At 38.2% G+C, this 20,599-nt stretch overlaps 1 protein-coding gene across 7 annotated transcripts in view; it reads left to right on the top strand.

The window, feature by feature from the left end:
* dab2ipa (DAB2 interacting protein a) overlaps window positions 1-20,599 on the top strand; it is a 108,017-nt gene that overhangs the window by 52,984 nt on the left and 34,434 nt on the right. For all 7 annotated transcript variants that reach the window (XM_046871285.1, XM_046871287.1, XM_046871290.1 and 4 more), the window contains one exon: window positions 2,897-3,015. In XM_046871285.1, coding sequence (XP_046727241.1) covers window positions 2,897-3,015 — 119 coding nt within the window. The remainder of the gene's footprint in view (window positions 1-2,896; window positions 3,016-20,599) is intronic.

The following is a 20,599-nucleotide window of genomic DNA, read 5'->3' as shown; positions in this document are numbered from 1 at the left end:
GCATCTGAACAGTTGTGGATTAAGGCCTTGCTCAAGAGCCCACCATTGGCAAGTTCCAAAGTCTTAGCCACTGAGCCTCCACATCCACTCATGACCTAATTAACAAACAAGGCAAAACTTTAGGTGGTAAAGATTTGTAGTGATATGTGCCTATAGACAGTGCAACAACCCTTGTCAGGCCAAAGCAATCCTTTGTCTGTAGCATACCTGAAGGATTGGAACAGTCTTGAAAGTATAAAAAGTTACATGAGCAGAACCAAGGAGCAGAACATTGTGTGCCCTTGGTGATGTTATTATTTAGAATTAAGTGAGGGCTAAAAGTGCATGTGTGAGTCCTGGACTACAAATAGCTTTTATCCTGACACAAATATAGCCTTGGTTATGCTTTGGTGATGTTTGTTAAGGTGCTTTAGAGAGTTTGGGTATGACTGTGTACATTTTGTGTTCCAGGACCAGGATGTTCCCTGCTATAGTTTTTTTGACCGAAATTCAATGGACTTTTGTAGCGATACTGGTGAAGAGTCTTAGTTGTTGTTTATTGTACACTTATACAGCTGCCTGGCAGTGAACAATAAGACTGGAAATATTTCTCATAATAAATTGGTGATTTCATTTGTTGCTTTAAAAAGAAACAGAACAATGTAACGCAATGAAAGAAGGTCAGGAACCTTCGAATTCCACACGTAGTCCCCATTTGCTGTAAAAACCCTCTTTTTTAGAAAGATGTTCCATGAGATTTTTGAGTGCGATGGTGGAGGTTTGTGCTCATTCAGCTGCAAGGGCATTAATAAAGTCAGGTACTGATGTAGGTGAGGAGGCCTTGTGTGCAGTCAGCATTCCAATTCATCTCAAAGGTTTTCAGTAGGGTGAGGTCAGAGCTCTATAGCAGGCCACTCATGATCTTCCACTCCAACCCATGTAAACCTTATCCTCATGGAGCTGGCTTTCAAAGATAATTTATACAGTTGTGTGCCTCCAAATTTGTGGGAACAGTTTGGGGAAGAATGATGAACAATTAATTGGAAAGTCAGGTGGTTCTATATATATATTCATTATTCTCTCTACTGTTATATAATAAATAATTCTAATAATGGTTTGTGAGTGTACGGTAAGGCAGTAAGGATCTATCAAGGAAGCTGGGTGTCTTTTTCATTTATTCATTTATTGGTTCATTTAAAATTGGTGTAAAGTTTACAGTGAGAGGAAAGAAGTGAAAACTATTGCGAGAATGAAAAAAGGGCAGTTTTAGCAGCTAGGCATGAGAAGAATTTGGCACATAGACACAATTGAGCTGAAAGTATGTAGCGAGCTGGAGGCTAAGCTTTTGACAGGCAGGGGGTGGCGGCATGAATAAAATACCTTTTTTTCTCTTTACTTCACACATTCTGAACATTTCTGCTGAATTTACTAAACATTTATGAAATCGCTTTAGGATTCTTCACATCACTATGGCAGAGTTTTTGCTCTATGAAGCACATGACCAGATTTGCTTTGTTTTCATCCAATTTTTGATCACATCGTATTGATTTTGCAGTAAGTAAAGAAAAAGATGAAAGATATAGAGACATAGACCCAGCGTCGTGCTGTAACTTTTAGCTCAGCACCAGGAGCTATTCATTGCTGAGACGAGTCGTAATCAAACATCCATCCGTCCGCGTGATTAATATTTCCACCTGGAGGTTACACAGCAAATGCCATGGTATTCAGATTACTCTTAAAGGGGTGTTAAACCACAGCAACAAGTTTCAATTGCAGCCCTAAGCTTTGCCTCTGTGCCTTGTCAAATCATTGTTCCTGACAGGGAGCAAAGTCTGAAAAAAAGGCTGGAAGTAGGGGGTTTGACATTTTCTAATGAAATTTTAAGTGATTAAGAGTTTATATTCATGAACCCCTGAAGCTCACAGGCTTCAGAAGTTGTCAGATGTCATGGTATGGTATTATATGGTGTATTACAATATCTAGGAGTGTGTATATGTGTGTGAATCAAATAGTTTTATATATTGAGTTTATTAATAATAATTTAAACATAAAACACGACAAACTACAGAAATGGGTCACAAAAACCTAAAACTAATATGCAAAAAATCAACTGTCAAAGAGAAAGCAGAAAATAAACAAACAAACAAATAAATAATAAAAGCTTGAATAAAAGCCCCACACTATTTTCTTATTAAATAATTATGCCCTAGGCCAAATCAAAGTCTTCTCCCACTTTTTAACATCTCTGTTTTTCTCTGTTTGCTCACAAAGCAGTGATTCTATAACAACACTCATTAAGAGGGTTTGTTAAAGCCAGTCATCTATTCATTCCCTCTGATTCTACACACACATACACTCACACACACGCACACACTCACACGCACACACACGGTAATTATCCCAGTCAGTAATTGCATCTCTGGTTCTGTGTCTTTAATAAAAACGTGCAGTCCTGTGCTTTGTTTCTGTCAATTTCTATTTGTTTATTCATCTGTATTTATTCTGTTCTGCGTTTGTGAAGCTGCACTTCCGTTCTTTTTTTGCCATCCAGTGCACCGGTATTTTTTTTTTCCTTCTCCTGAACATCTCTGTCCTTCCATGCCAACCCACAGTTTCCATGGTAACACTGACTTTGAGGGGCGTCTCACATCAGCAGCATGAGCAGATGTGAGTGTGCTGCGTGAGTGAGTGTGTGTGTGTGTGTGTGTGTGTGTGTGTGCTCAGTCTGCACGGCAACCCACCTTTCAGACAGACGCCACGGATGAGAGGAACGATTTGGAAGGACGGGAGGAAAGAAAAAGAAGATATATTTACAGAAGTGGCGGATTGGTTGCCAGTGTATTTTTTTTGTTGTTTTTTTTGTTGTTAAAGAACGCATGAGCTGAGTGTTTGCCTCTCTCTGCCGCTTCCTGTCCAGGGCTTCCTGAGTCGAAGGTTGAAAGGCTCCATCAAACGCACCAAGAGCCAACCCAAGCTCGACCGAAACAGCAGCTTCAGGAACATCCTCCCGGCCTTCAAGAACGCCGACAATGACAGGTACATCAAACACATACACGCACACACCTATCTTTCTCTCTTTCTGTCTCCCTTAAATGCCGGCATGTGTGTGTTTATTCAGAAATGGGTTGTATTTAATGGCTGCATAAGGAGCTCAGCGTTTCCTGAGGATGAAGCAATTAAGCATCACCACCAGATGTTCTTTGTCTCTTGTAACTTAATGTGGATTATTATTATTTTTTTAATCATTTAGAAATTCACTGACATATTGAATAACCTGCAAGAGATCAGCAGATTAAAAATGGTATTGATTGAGCTGTTAATAGAGTCCTCTTATCCCTTTAGATTCAAAACCTTCATAAAGAAATATTAGTAATAAAAAGCTGACATTCAGTTATTCAGAAAGTTTCTTCTGCTTGTTGGGATGCTAAATACCTTTTTTTTCTCTCTTCTTTTTTTCTGTGCCATGTCGACTGAATGCTGCACATTAGGCCCAAAACATTGAGCATCTTTATGACTGCAATCTTTAGAATGACTTATTACAGCAGTAAACCCTTTGAGTCATCTCACGCATTTAAATGTGTATTTGTGTGTGTGTGTGTGTGTGTGTGAGAGAGAGAGAGAGAGAGAGAGAGAGAGAGAAAAGTGGGAATCAGAGGACTCTAAGGATGAATGGTCCAGCTGCAGTCTAATTTGTGTGAGATTGCCTGTGAAAATATGTCTCTCGCTTCTCAACTGTACCCAAGAGCTTTGGAGAAGAGTTGTGACATGCAGAATTTCGTATTGTGTAGTCGATAAGATGCTGAATTACACCTGGAGATTTCTGCTCTTGTATTATGTCCTGTTTTTTCCAGTTTTCAAAAAAAAAATCCTAATCTGGCTAACAAAGAATATTCTGATGATATTGAGTGTTTTACTTTGAACATTATAAATGTTCTCACAGAACATATGATAGATTCATTATCCCACCCATCAGGCAGGTACGAAGCTCCAGTGTGCTGCCCAGTCATGTGTTTTTGTTGCCTGGAAACCCAACCATGTTAGCTAGCATGCTGGAATACTAATGTAGCATAACAGCATAATAGCCAGCTAAATAGCTAGTCAAGCGTGTCAACACAAATAAAATGGTTTACCTCATCATTTGAAAACTTTTAAGGAGTGATGTATGTATATGCATGAACAAAGCAACAAACTGTATAGTCAATGTTATACTACTTGATCACCATAATCACAATGTTGATCACAATATTCCTATGTGCTTTTTGAACAGCTCCTTCCACATATAGTCCCCATTTACTGTTATAATGATCCCCACACTTCTTAATAGATTTTCCACTAGATTTTGCAGTGTGCTTGTGAAAATTCTTGCTCTTTCAACCACAAGGGTGTTAGTAAAGTCAGGTACTGATGTAGGTGAGGTGAGGAAGCCCTGGGTGCAATTCATCCCAAAAGATTTTTTTCAGTAAGGTTGAGGTCAGAGCTCTACAGCAGGCCACTCATAATTTTCCATTTCATAAGAGTAAACCATATGTTAATGGAGCTGGCTTTGTGCACCGGGGCATTGTCATGCTGGAACGGGTTTTTGTCTTATAGTTCAAGTGAAGGAAAAATGTAATGCATGCTTTGTGGTAACAGTTTGTTTCAGAACCACATATGGCTGGTAAAGTCAGATGTATTTATAGTTTTGTCTATATAGTCTATGTCTGTATGCCCATTGAATTAAATTAAATACCTCATAACTCGAATGTAGCCATGTTGATTTGAAGGAACTTGCTGGAAGTGTTAGTGTTACTTGCTTGGAACTTGCTTGAAGTGTTACAACCTTGAGTCGAATGTGACAATAGTACAAATTTGACTTGTATTTAACTGATATATTGTAACATGATGCATTTGTGACAAAGATCAACAAATCAATGGCGAACGTTTAGTTCTGGAGACACAGATTATTGTTTGCTAGCGTGTTTATTTTCTTGCAATATGTCGAGGTTGCAAACAGGAGAGTTAAACGATGGCCCAAGCTTTGTAAATGTTAACATAAAACCACATGGCCTTTCCACTGTGCATTCCATTGAATCCTCTAGTAAATGTTTTCCTGTCAGTCAGCTTGTATCTCTTGGCTGATGTGTATAGTGCAGCAGGTGGCAGGATTTCGGAAGCACCATTTACATAGTAAATAAATCATATTAAGAATCATATTATGTTCAGAAATACAGTTTTCTTTCTCTTGTTTAAAGGTGCCAACCAACTGTGAGTAAAACACTACTAGTACAGACTTGATATCTGCTTATTAATGCTTGAAAAATGTCCAAAGATCTCCAACATATCTTGCAAACATTTACTTATTTGTATAGTCATTCATTTTTGGCAACATCTAGCAACATCATAGCATCTTTTATCCTGTTCATGATCAGGGTTGTTCCGAAGCTTATCTCTGGAACACTACGCTGGACTACAATTTGGATCAGATGCCACTTTGTCACAGGATACGATGCACGCACATATTTACACACCTAGGGCCACGTTATCATAATGTCCTCCATTTTGCCTTTATCGATGGAATGTTCAGACAACCAAATATTTTAGGAGCATAACATTTAGAAAAAAGTCCTACTAACCAAAATAAAGGTTAGCTGGAAAAACATCCAATATCATGTTGGAAAGCATATACACAGATCAGCTGGATTATATTATTAAAACCACTTTCCTAATATTGTGTAGGTGCCCCTGTGTAGAACCCATCGAGTTCTTCACAAGAGCTATGCAGGTGTGCTGTGGTATTTGGCACCAAGACGTTAGCAATAGATTTTTTTAAGTTTAAATGTTGCGAGATGGGGCGTCCATGGATTGGACATGTTAATACCATGGGAGGTGGACGTGAGTCATTAGACTTTAAATCTGAAGGGCATGACTCCAAATACAAAACCCTTAATCTCATAGCTGCTCAGTTGTATGAATGAGACAAATGTAAGTCTCTCTCTATAAGGGCGTCTACCAAATGCCATAAATGTCAAATGTCCAACATACATGTGATCATATTAAGATCCAAGGAATATGGAGGCAAAGTCAACATTTTTTGAAGTGTGTCCAAGTTTTTTGTAGTCTCCAAACATTTTATTAGGAGAATGGTAGTTCCATCGAAGTAACATCCACATTAATGCCAGAACCCAAAGACTCCCAACAGAACATTGCTCGGAACCTAACACTAGCCCTAGTGGCATCTCTTCCTCGGGTAAGCAGTGCTCACATACCAAATTGTCCATGTGATTCCTCAGACCAGGTCATATTTATAGTTTTTATGATTACATGCCTATTGTAGGAGCTTTCTTCCAGCTACACAGTCTTGTCTTTACCCTTGTACTGTAAAAGTACAAGCAAGCAGAACATTTAGAAAGGAATAAATGATGGAAGAAACTCCTGACTCTAACTTGCCATAACACCAGTGGCCTTGTTTGTATGATTTTTTTGAAGTTGTTGAAAAGGAGGTTTTGGGCTCATTAAAAATTGGAATAGATATCAATTAATATCTATGTATCTTTTTTTACATAAACTGAGTTAATTAAGCAGAGTTTTGGTATAAAAATTATAAGACATTATAGCCACAATAAATCATAATACTTTAATAATTAAGTACATTTGAAGGCAAATACTTTTGTACTTTTACTCAAGTGAAAGTTTAAAGGGACACTTTTACTGGAGTAATATTTTATATAATATCTCTACTTTAACTCAAGTACATGCTTTGTGTACTTCGTCCACCACTGGTGTTAATGTTATAGCTGATCTTCCCATACATCCTTACCAAAGCGCTGTTTGTCATTATGATTGACTCCAGGAGCCAACGTTGACTTAGTATTAACGCAACCAATTGAATATAAAGTCATAAACTTCTGGGACGTCTATTAAAGCGTTTCACTGTGTGTCACTGTCTCCACAAGCATAGACGAGTCCAGTACTGGAGCATTATTTATTCAAGTGTTCAGAAGCAGATCATCAAATGTATGACTGTTCAGAAAGCTTAAAGTAGGTCACGTTCATTCAGTGCAACAGAGCCATATGAATCGCTTTACACTTTTCCACCTTCACACATTTAGTCCAGCGTTTAGAATGTTTGCTGCAGATGTTTAATTACAAAATAAAGCCTGCTTTAATTATAGTAGTGGTTTGTTGTTTTATTTCATTTATGTGACAGGTTTTGTAATGTGCTCCCTTTATGAAGGATGTGAAGATTTGTAAGATGAATTATTTTTACATTCTATATTCACATAGAAGACTTTATCCATTCATGGTACAGAATTATCTCTGGAACCCTAGGGTAGAATACAATCTAGATGAGATGCCATTTTGTCACAGGATACGATGCACGCACATTATTCCACACTCATGCCTAGGGCCATGTTATTATAAGTCCCCCATTTTGCCTTTTTTGACGAAGTGTCCAGACAACCAAACATTTTAGGACTACTGTATACATTTAATTAGAGTAAAGCGTATCTTTATTACATTTACATTTACGGAGACACCATTATCCAGAGCAATGTACAAAAGTGCTTTGAGTCTCTCAATAAATAAATGAACACTGGTTCGCTTGATTACAAACTTAAGACACCATCAGCCGTTAATCTCTTGAGAGAATTGTTTTTTCATTGAGCTGGCTTTATACTCAGGGACATTGTCATACTGGAACAGGTTTGGGTCTATACTGCATCCATAGACATTGGATACAATTGTGTGCAAGTCCAAGTTTGAGAAAGAACCACATATGCATGGAAAATTTAGAAAAGTGAGATTGTCCATATGGTTTGTACTATTTAGACAATGTCCTACACATTTTTTGTTTTATTTTCTTAACCAAAACTAAAGCCCTGTTCTACCAGATGGAAACATTTCTAAAACATGCATACTAACAGTGTAATTGTATCAGTAACAATAAACAATACATCAATATGCTGCTTGTAAATACGATTTGTATTATAATGAAATATACAGAAATGTACAATATGTAGGTCCTCATTAGTCTTTCCAAAATTTTCTTTGGTGTTTACATTTTGACTGTTTCTAATATTCTTCAAATAGCCCTGCTAGCAGACAAGTTTTGGTGCATTCTTCCATTAAAGCGTTATTTCTGCAGGATGATTTCCAGATACAGTACCTTCTTGTAATCCGTCTGGACAAGATATACAGTACAGACCAAAAGTTTGGACACACCTTCTCATTCAAAGAGTTTTCTTTATTTTCATGACTATGAAAAATGTAGAGTCACACTGAAGGCATCAAGGGCTATTTGACCAAGAAGGAGAGTGATGGGGTGCTGCGCCAGATGACCTGGCCTCCACAGTCACCGGACCTGAACCCAATCGAGATGGTTTAGGGGTGAGCTGGACCGCAGAGTGAAGGCAAAAGGGCCAACAAGTGCCAAGCATCTCTCGGGGAACTCCTTCAAGACTGTTGGAAGACCATTTCAGGTGACTACCTCTTGAAGCTCATCAAGAGAATGCCAAGAGCGTGCAAAGCAGTAATCAAAGCAAAAGGTGGCTACTTTGAAGAACCTAGAATATGACATTTTTCAGTTGTTTCACACTTTTTTGTTATGTATATAATTCCATATATAATTCCACATGTGTTAATTCATAGTTTTGATGCTTTCAGTGTGAATCTACAATTTTCATAGTCATGAAAATAAAGAAAACTCTTTGAATGAGAAGGTGTGTCCAAACTTTTGGTCTGTATTGTATATCTACAAAGTGTACAATGCAGATTTTATATAAATCAATAAATAGATAGATAGATAGATATATAGATAGATAGATAGATAGATAGATAGATAGATAGATAGATAGATAGATAGATAGATAGATAGATAGATAGATAGATAGATAGATAGATAGATATTTTGTTTAGCAATTAAATCAGATTTTTTATAAAAATGCACAATTTTATGCAGTGTGTGTGTGTGTGTGTGTGTGTGTGTGTGTGTGTGTGTGTGTGTGTGTGTGTGTGTGTGTGTGTGGAGGGGCTGAGTGAGAGTGTGAGAGAGAGAGAGAGAGAGAGAGAGAGAGAGAGAGAGAGAGAGAGAGAGAGAGAGAGACACTCCAATCTTTTCATTTCTCACGCTGAACAGTCAGCAGAGACACAGTGGAAGATGCTGAGAGGTGCGTCTCTAATAGAGATTTGTTAGATCTCATCTGTTTTTATATGAATAGTAATGGCAGGAGGCTTGTCACTGTCAGGAAGGAGAAGTGTGTCAGCTTTCAGGAGAACAGAGACAGAACAGAGGTCTCAGTTCACCTGCAAGGAGGAGAGAGCGGCAATGTGTCCCCAGATTTCATCCCTCATTACACCTGGACTGGGAATATGACAGTTGAAATTGTATGTGTGTGTGTGTGTGTGTGTGTGTGTGTGTGTGTGTGTGTGTGGCACACAGGCTAATCTGTATGGCATAACATGCATGTGAGTGTGTGTGTCTGGATCTCTTGCCAGACATTTCTAGCTAACATGCCATGTTTGGACTGAGTCATGTCAATGTGTGCATGTGGGTGTAGTGGATCTCAGTATTGACACATTGACCCTTCTGTGGGAAGGGAATGACACTCCCTGTATCTCTGACACCATTAACTAACAGACTGTTTAATGAGCCAGCTGGTTGAACCCTTTCACACATCGTGTTCACAGAAAATATAAGATGTGAAACATTCGATTTTGTATACACTTTATATACTGCATATAGCTTGTATAGAAGTACAGATCTACTATCCTGTAAAAATTATTCAACATACAGCCATTATTATCAAAATATTAATGACTGGCAACAAAAGTAAGTACACCCTAAGCGAACACGTCACACGACAGAATGCAGCATTGTGAGTTCTCTTTTTTCAGAAAATTCTGAGTTAATGCTGGTGCTGGTGATTAGAATATATTTGCACCACAGTGCTGATTGTTTTGGTTGTTTATTTTTTTTGGTTACTGGTACAATGCTCCTGTATTGTAAGAGCATGTTAATTTATATATATATTTAGTGGTCACAAGCTTATTATGGTGAGGTTTTGCGTAGAAAACTTTTAGAAGGAGTCTCCAGTGTCAGTGTCAGTGAAATGTAAGATTGGATGGTAGAGAACTTTGCATATTTTTTGCAGTAAAATCTTTCTAAAAACAAATGTTTCAAATATGCAAATGTTTCCACAGGCAGAATAAACACTAAGCTAAAAAATAAGTATAAGTAACCAGAAATATGCCCAGGAATAAAATATATGTATGTGGAATTTGCCTATATTCCATTCCAATTTATTTTAATTTCTAATATATAATTTTTAAACAACGTTATTGCTATGTAACTAACTACTGTTTGCTTGGATGGTTTTATTTGATTAAGCCAGGCCTTCCTGTCATAGAATCTTGTAAATCATGAAACATTATTTTCGAAATAATCCATTTGTGGTCTATTGTACATCTCTCCAATTTTTAGTGCCAACATGCTGATAAGGCTATTAGAATAAGCCACACACATACAGTCAGTGTTGGCATTCTGTAAGCCACATTTGAAATATAACTTCCTGTCATCACATACGGGGATATGTGTGGCAGCATGCAAAAACCACTTTGACATTTTCTACTATTTCTATTGCTACAGGATTTCCTGAACGCTACTGCTCATTCACAAGCAAGGAATCGGATTACCTAAAAAAAAAAAAAAAAAACACAATGGAATAATTTTATAAAAATAGTATATATATATATATATATATATATATATATATATATATATATATATATATATATATATATATATATATATATATATTGTTTTTTTTTTCTTTTTTTTTTTTTTTTTTTAAAGCCTGGTACATGATTTGAAGCTGAATGAGCATGATTTGAGGCTTCTATCTGTTTCATAAAAGAAATACACACTAAAGTATGAAGCTGACTAAAGCAAGACATTAAGTGTGGAAGGAAATCCCCGTAAAAAAAAAAGGTATTCCCTCTTTTATTTGGCTACATATATAATTAAGTTTTCTTATATTTTAAGTAATAGAAAATGTTAGATTTTTTTTTTCTGTTGTTGTTTTAGCTTGAATTTAAACACTGCAATGTTTATGCAGCATCTACTTCATTTCTGCATGACTCCACATTAGGGGTCACCAACATGGTGCCCGCTGGCACCAGGCAGCCCGCAAGGACCACATGAGAAGCCCGCTGGCCTTTTCTAAAAAATAGCTGTTTCCTACTTTGTTAAATCATTGTTGATAATTATTATGAATGAACATAGATAAATATCATTAATTATTAATAATAACATATAATAAAAGGTAAATTGAGCAAATTTGTTATTTCAGATCAAACTGAAAACTGTGTGTATTAAACTGGTAGCTCTTCACATTAATCAGTACCCAAGAAGTAGCTCTCAGTTTCAAAAGGTTTGGTGACCCCTGCTCCACATACATTATTAAAGTTCAAGCACAATATTGGTGCCTCCTCAACCTAAATCAGTACCTGATTTTACTACCAATCACTGCTATCACTAAGCCCAATCTAAAATCTAGTGGAACATCTTCCCAGAAAAGTGGAGGTAATTATAACAGCAAATTGAGACTAAATGTGGAATGTGATGTCCAAAAAGCATGTTTTAAATCCGAACACTTCTGCATTGTAACCAGGTCAACAATACTCAGCATTTAGTTTCATTCTCTGATATTTATATTTTATCTCTGTTAGTAATGCAAGTGGACAATATAGTTTTTGTTTGCACTGAAACACATTTTTTTTTAACAAATCTTAATTTTAAATGATTTCCCACTGAAAATTGATCGTTTTATCGTTTCTGTACAGTTACTGACATCTAAAGTTCTTCTAACCTCTTAAACACATGCCAGTAGGTGGACCAATAACTGGACGACCTACCTTTAGTTTCTCCAAATCGAACGTCACACCCACACAAAAGTTTCGAAACCTACAGAAATAGGCTTTGAGTTCCAACAGCGAGAAACAAAAAGCCTAGACGGACACAGTAAGGTTTCCAGGTCACCGTCTCCTGCTGCTCTATGGCCCAATTAATTACAGACCTGAGAGTCATGGAGGCCAGCAGAACACATGGCCACACTAATAGCAAGAGACATGCTCGCCTAGGGCCTCACACTGCTCCCCATATTATCCCTCCACCCCCAAAGGCCTGTCTCACTTAATGTCTGTTTTGCTTTTCTGGATGTGTAACTTATTTGGTAAGTGTGTAGGTGTGTGTAAATGTGAAACTGTGAAGCGAATGAGAGACTATGAGCTGATTGTTTATTGCCACGTAAGCCGGGGTCAGTTTATAATAAACACTGGGAGTTGGCATTTATTGGTATACCTTACATCCATCCGTTAAACTCTGTGAACTCTTGATTGCTGAAGATCCGTCCGTGTCTGAGGGAGTTATAGGTTTTTTACAGTCACCATTTAGATGTTGTTTTTTTTTATGAACAGGGAGGCATGTGTGGGGGTGTGGTGAGATTGGGAGACTGTGAATGAGTTTTTTTCTTTTATGGACAGAGAGGTAGGTGTGTGTGTGTGTGTGTGTGTGTGTGTGTGTGTGTGTGTGTGTGTGGGGTTGGACAATGGGACTGTAAATGAGTGATGTTTACTGGGTGACGGTGAAAACCGTGGCTCTCTGCCCACAGTGGCTCGGCCTCATTAAATCCATTCCTCCTAAAGAAACCCTACAGCGAGCATATGTGTCCTCGCACCATTCTATCAGTCTTTCTCTCTTAATCTTTCTCTCCCTCTCTCTTTCTCTCTCTCTTGCCAGCACTCATCCAGTGTTAAATCTTTGACTATTTCCACCTGTTTTTCACTATAATGCACATTATCACAAAAAATATCTCCCGAATAACAGCAATAACAGCAAGCCTGTCTGAGCAACACTGTAAAGAAAGTGACACATTTCTCAGAGTTTTAGCCAAACAGGACGATTAATTAATTACGCGCTCAAGCAAAATGATCGGTAGTCGGAAGAAAATAATGTCACCGCTCCAACCTCGCTTCAGCAGCCCCACCTCCGTCATGTCATTGATGGAAGTGCAGCTTGGGCACTTAGCAATTTCAGGAAATGAGACATCCAATGACGGGTGACTGGATTGTGCTCCGAGGGTAAGCGAGTTTTTTTGTATTTTGTACAACTGCTAACTATCAAGTTAAGAGAATCAACTTTATTGTCATTTGAACCATATACAGTTGGCATAGTACACAAATGAATCATTTGACCAAAGTGGCACAAAAACAACATGAAATAATACTAAAACTAACGAGAGAAAACAGGTCAAGACTTCACAAGGTGTACATGAGCAAACACCGATCAGGCATAACTTTATGACAGTGAGTGAATGACACTGATTATCTCTTCATCATGGCACCTGGAAGTGGGTGGGATATTATCAGGCAGCAAGTGAACATTTTGTCCTCAAAGTTGACGTGTTAGAAGCAGAAAAATGGGCGAGCGAAAGGATTTGAGTTTGACAAAGGCCAAATTATGATGTCTAGACAGAGTCAGAGCATCTCCAAAACTGCAGCTCCTGTGTAATTTTCCTGGTCTGCAGTGCTCAGTATCTATCAAAAGTGCTCTGAGAAAGCAACAGTGGTGAAACTGTTCTTCAAAAATCTTCAAATCTGTATGGTTTAATATTTTCCATGAATTTTTTTTCTTCTCCTGAATTCAGAATGATATTGTGCTTTACAGCTTGACTCACTTCGCCAAAAGCGAACAATATACTAGAACTATAGCGTGTGCTACTCGTCATGAATCCAAACACCTTCAGGCGGATTAATTAGCGTGCACTGATGACAGATGACAGATTTATGAATCAGGAACACACTGGAAATGTTGAAATGCTGATGAAACTGAGCAAAATGTAAAAAAAAAAAAGTCCAGACAATAAAGCTGTTATATAACTGTCCTGCCTGCTTTACACATGTCATCTTGTGGTTAAAGACAAATAAACTTTTTTTTATTTTCCACAATGCAAGGATAGAACATCACTCATAGCCAAAATGACACTGCACTTTGTCTTGGCACCATTGTTGCCATGTGCTTTGAAAAAAAACATACAGTCTGATGCTTGCTAATTGTCTTCCCAGCTTTTTATAGCATTAGATGTGTCTGAAATTCTACTTTGAGTGACCATACTTTCAGTTTCACCACCTCATTTTATAAGAACATTGTCATTCAGTGAACATGATTCAGGCAGTCTTGCATGTCCTGAGGTGTCTCTGTGTTTCAGATTCAAGACAAACTCAGTGTTTATCTTGTCTAGGTCTGTATAATGTTAATAAACCGAATTATGTGAATACTTGCAGCATTTTTGGCTTAACCATGAAGAACGGTGCCAATTTTAGATTGAGCCAGACTAAAAAAAAAACATGCATATTTTCATGTCTCAGCTCACTAACATTCCATTAGAAAAAATCATAAAACTAATCATTAATTTGAATAGGAATTAGTATTTACAAAAAAAGAATGTTGTTGCAGCAATTGTTATAAAGCAGGAAATCGTGCGTATGAAGGTCCGGTGCTACTTTGTTTTCCTCAAGCCGGGAAAGATCGATAAGTTCGATCATTACAAAGGCGAGCATTAATGAGTAAACATATCAGTGACACCCACACCATCTAGTGCATCTCATTGCAAAGCCGATTGCTAACGTGAACACGTTGTTGACCTTTCAATGTTGCTCTTGTTGTTTCCGATTCATCCCGTCCCCCGCACGTTATTGTGCTGATATTTTCCACAGCCCATAGTTTCCACGGTCGTGTTGTCCCATTCTGACCCTAGACACCTCTTATTTATTGACAAGCATGCGTCTCAACTTCATTTGTTCACCAGGCCATGGTAGATTATATAAACCATGCCCGGGATGATGGAGAGTAAATAGATTTGTTGAGACATGCTGGTGTTTGTACCAGCTCTATCACAAGTTGATTTGCGATTTGTAATTTTTTAAACTCGTCTCCTTCTGAAGCCTGGTTGATGGTAGGCCGAGTCAAAGGACATCCTCACCTTCCTGTTACGACACGTTCCACCGGCACGATGTCCTGAATTCCAATCTCATCGACCCTGACTTCGAAACACCGGGGTTGCTGTTGAATATTTCAGAGAAGGTGATTCATTAATGAATCAGCTCGGAGGTGGTTGGTAATAATTGAATTTTGCGCACCGCGCTATAAAACGGTTATATAAAACAGCGCTGCTGTCAGAGAGAAAAGCTTCTCTGTATCCCGATACTCTTGCGAGTTTGGATTGTTGCAAGCAAACTTGGTGCATTGTTTGGCTTGCCTGTGGTCTTAATCCGTGAAAGAAGCACAGTGACAGCTTCGGCGTCGGGAGGATGAGATCTGTAAGAGCCAGACTGTGAAAGCGTTGCATTTGAATCGCACCCTTTTTTTTTTTACACAAAATAACTCTCTTCAGTAGCCAGTACTTTTCCCATCCAATGCTGACAGAACGACTTATTCACGGATCTTTTTCCGATCAGCCCCTGGTGGCGAGATTTCGATTGAAACGGAATAGGTGCGTTTGCGATTTGCATTTAAAAAGCGCCATCAGCTTTGTACAGTCCCGATAAGAAGAGAAGGCTGTTTAGGTTCCATAATGGCTCTTTCTAGCGTGACCTTGTGCAGACCTGATTCAGTCCATGGTTTTGGAATTAAGCGAAAGTATGAGGAGAAATGGAGTCATGGGAACGCTAGCGTTCCTCTCTTGTTAGGACATTGTAGCGTCAGCTTTCCATGTTCCTGCAGACATCGGGTCGTCCTGAGAGTACTCCTCTCTAACTCTCAGCCAGAAACCTTTACAAGTCCTTCACATCTGCCGGAACTCTCCATCACTTTCAATCGTGACTCCTAACTTTTTTGCAAAACTGTATGTCAGTCGAGTCTATTCCTGGCAGCGTGAGTCAGACAAATTGCCCCTGAATCAAGATAATCCACCAGGTTGTTTAACATTCCGCCAGATTCCTCGCTGCTATTTTGGATGAACGAGCTGACGAACGACCCAAAGGAATACTAATGTTGCTGAGTTTTGATTCGGAGCATATCTCTTTGTCCCATGCCCACCCGTTTCATTTAAAGTGTGTGAATCAGTTTTAACTTGGCAAATGCATTCCAGCTATAGAATATTTTTACGTTTCCTACTTAAAGCTAGGGAAACTAGGGATGTGCATATCCATAACTGAGATGGATGCAATTCGCACCTCAATGTATAGCCAACGATAGGATACATCAGAGATACATACTGTATAAAACAGCTACCGATGCGATATGATAAAGATATGATTCAGCCATATTACAATGCTGTGCGATCCAATTTTCACTTCGATTCTGACTTCGAAAGCATTGCTCTTTACTTTGTAGTGCAAATAAAAAGAGGAAAAAGTTTAATAAAACCAGACATATTTTCCTGTTCAGACTCGAGGAAGATGCAGCTCTACCTCTGCCATGTTAATCTATATTCTATATATATATATATATATATATATATATATATATATATATATATATATATATATATATATATATATATATATATATATATATATATATATATATATATATATATATATATCTATATTATCACAAATTATTAGTCACTTTCTAAAAAAAAATAATTTTACATTCTTTTTACATTAACATACTTTTTTGTGTCCCTAAACAGTCTAAGAATACAGTTACTTAAGTCACACATCCAACAGCAAGTGACAAAATCTCACTTTCTTTAAAATCTTCTGAATAAAATGATGTTACTTTATTGTATTGTAACTTTTTTATATATGGGCTAAACAGAAAACTTTGAAATTATAAAACTGTTCCCCAATTAGAATTTATATTATGCTGTTATGGCATCCATAATGTCCACACGCTAATAATGTTGGATGCTAGATACCATACTATGCTAAAAATGTTCCCACTTATGTAAAAATAAAACTCAGGCATCTTGAGGAAAGAAATTTGCTAAAGTAGCTACCCTTTTATAGTTAAATGCATGTGCTTATAAATTCAACGTCAAATGTGAAGGGCTAAATGTCACCACAGTCTGTGGAATCGGCGATTCAAGCAGAACTCATTTAAAGCATTTGGCAGACACTGGTATCCAGAGCAACTTGCAACTGAGCAGTTGAGGGTTAAGGGCCTTTCCAAGGGCCCATCAGTGGTAGCTTGGTGGGGCTGGATTTTGAACTTGTGACCTTTTGATCCAAAGGCCAATGCCTTAAGCCCTCCTTACAGAACCATAGCTAACGAGAACACACTCTTGACCTTTTGTATTTGTGCATATCATTTCAATTCATTTGGATCCTCACAGGCTACTGTGCTAATATTTTTTCCACATTGTTTCCAAGGTCATGATGTCACATACTGACCCTGATGCCTCTGATTGATTAGCAGTAATCAGAACAGCCTGTTGTATTTTTGTCTTGCTGTCTTGTATTCAGATTGCATATAAATATACTTATATAACTTCTATAACTTACAATGTAACTTATTAAAATAGTTCTAGACAGTCTAAGTAGTTCGTATGTGCTTTATGAATGATTCATACTTTTGCTATGTGGTACGCAGATTTCTTTTGGTGATGTCTTTAGCTCAGTGGTTGAGGCTCTGGGTTGGTATCTGGAAGATTGGGGTTTCCAGCCCCTGTGTTGCCAAGCTGCCACTCGTAGGGCCCTTGAGCAAGACCCATAAACCTCTGTGCTCCAAGGGTGCTGTGTCATGGCTGACCCTGTGCTCTGGCCCCAGCTTCCTAACATTGCTGGGATATGCAAAGAAAGAATTAACTGTGCTGTAATGTACATGTGACAAGTATAAAGCACCTTTCTTTATAAGAAATGAGTTATGGGTGATTTGTGGGGGAGGGGAGGTTACATGAATCAGTAGTCAACAGCAAAATTCATAAAAAAAAATGAAAGGTAAACACAATCACAGGATAAATTTATGGTGATAGAAACAGAACTCATGGAAACAATACACTGTAGTGTTTTACCACAGCAAAAAAAAAAACAAGCCGTTACACAGCACACGGTAAACCAGTTGAATCCTATGGAGGTAAAACTGTTGACTGAATGCATCGTCAGATGCGTCATTTTCCAGGAACAGCGGAGACCTACTTTACCTGCATAGAGTTGCTATGGTAACAATGCAACGTAACAAATTAAATGCCGCTTGTTCCGCTTTTGGGCAGCATGGAAGTGCAGCAGGTAGCAGTTGTGTGAGACCACTTAATGTCTACCTGAAGCTTCTGTAAATTTCTGCCAAGGTCTCTACTTTCTTCCCAGATCTCATCAAACAAATGCTATTCAGCTACATGTCCAGCTTCCTTTGTTCATTTCAGTGCAACTGGGTAATAGAAGCTCACATTTACTCTTTCTGTTCACTTCTCCTGGCACTCTGAAGCAATACCTACTGTGTGATGGTGTCATTTTGAACCTCTTCTGTAATCTGGGCGTTTATTTCAGTGCAAACAGGTTCTTGTTTCAGTAATGGCACGGCCTTATATGTCCAGAGAAATGGGTCAGTGCAGTGAGTCTTAATACTGTAGCCCAAGAGGCAGACGGTGTCACGGAGGGACAGCGTTGCTCAGGGTGCCGTGTGTGTGTTCTGTTCACAAGTGTTTAATTGCTTCTAAAGGAACAGGAACATTGGTTTAACTGTTGGAGGTAGGAGGTCATCTCTGCAGATAAGGGGCCAAGGCTCTCAGAGTTTACAGACTGTGGCATAGTGAGTCATTACTGTAGTTTCGCAAAAAAACAAAAAACAAAAGAGGATACATGAAAAGATAAGAGAGTGTTAAGATTGGACATGCATCAAGTAACACTGTTTTTAGGTTAATAGTTAATTCTTTGGTTGTTTTTTTGCACAATTTTGACCAGTTTTGACCCATAAAATATAATGTGTCCATTACATTTGTATATAAAATGTGTCCAGTTTTGGAGAACCTTATGTCCTGTGTAGCCTCAGTGTCTTGCTCTTGCCTGCCTCAAGTGATATCAGATTTTCTAGATGCATTTCTGGTCAAAATGTGGTTATTTGGCCTTCCTCAAACTGGTCCGGCAATTCTCCTCGAACCTCTAAACATTACCAGGATTGTCCATTTGTTTCAATCACTGGATGTTTTGTGTATTTTTATTTTTTTGCGCCTTTCTATTCAAAAGAGTTTTCCAGCTATTTTGATTTGCTAATTGTTTTTTTAAGTGTTCTTGGATGGATGCTTCGCAAATTGTGCTTATTTTAGCCTCACTGTTTCTTTTGGGAACTGTTTTTTTTGTGTGTGTGTGTGATTAAGTCTTACCAGTTTGAACCAGCTTGATCAGCTTCCCCTTGATAGGTGTGAGCCATTACAGTAGGTTAGCCATCTGCATGACAATGAATTGGTCTTAGACTCGCATACATGCGCATAGACAGCCATGGTTTGAGAACGGTGCTGGAAAATGGATCACAGGCTCGCTTCAGGGGAGATTGTCAGTATGAATCTTCTCGCAGCTCCCTGCTCCCTGCTCCAGTTGCCACATGATGGAAGAGCCCACTGCTAATTCGTAAGCGGAGCGTGAATCGTGCGTTAACTTATTTCCTGTACATTATATTAAAGAATGAACTCTGCAACGAGGCTAAATGGGCTAATATGGAAATTCCTCTCTCGCACTACACATCCATCCCTGGGATTATTAGGCATACCTCTGCATTATTCAGCTCTTTAATGAATTCCGCTCTGGAAAGCCTTCTGAAATATTCCACACGGAATGGACGTGGATTGGTTGTGCAATGAGCATGAAACGGAACGTTCAGCTCTAAACGGCTTGCTTACTTTTCCCTTTCTCTGGAAGCTGAACATGGTCTGCTACATCAGTTACTAGTGTATGACAGAAAATAATTTGACCTTGATGTCTAAGCCCTAAAGGACAAAAAAAAAAACGGACTTTTGTTTTATTGAAGCTGTCTCAATTGCTTTATAGCGCCGAAATAAAAGCAGTTGTGAGACTCTGAATATATGGACGGATTTCTCTTTTTGAACGTGGAATATTGAGTGAAGTTGAAAGCAGAGAGATGTTCAAGACTGACATTTTGCACCAGAGGCTTTTTGTTATCTTGTGTCTCCTTTTTTGTTTGTGTAGCAGTGCAGAGCTTTTTGAAATGTGTGGTTCATTAAATCACACGTAGTGATCTTAGGGTTGTGTTGTTATACAGACATGATGTTATATTATACTAAATTTATATGCATAGCTATTCAGACCAATATTGGTGTCCATTGTAGCTTGAAATTCCTGTTTTGGCTGACAATGGTACCTTCTTATGTGGTCTTTTACTCTTGTAGCCTGTTCATCCAAGTATTTAGTGTATTCTCAACACGATTGTAAAGTAGTTATTTGAGTTACTGTAGATTTTCTGCCAGCTTGAACCAACCTAGCCATTGAAATACTCAAACCAGCCCATTTGACATCAACAATCATGTCACTCAAAAATCAGTCAATGAGGTCACATCCCCACCCCTGAGTTTCATGTTTAATCTTGACGTTCAGTAAAGTTTATGGTAAGAGTATCTCTAACGTACTGTATATTGATAAACAAGCTAAAATACTTAGAGATATTTTCAATTCTTTTTTGCCTATATGTGCC

Source organism: Silurus meridionalis, chromosome 17 (assembly GCF_014805685.1).
Source record: "Silurus meridionalis isolate SWU-2019-XX chromosome 17, ASM1480568v1, whole genome shotgun sequence".
In the NCBI taxonomy this organism is placed as follows: domain Eukaryota; kingdom Metazoa; phylum Chordata; class Actinopteri; order Siluriformes; family Siluridae; genus Silurus; species Silurus meridionalis.
Note: the sequence above shows the minus strand (reverse complement) of the source record. Positions and strands in the feature narration are given on the sequence as shown.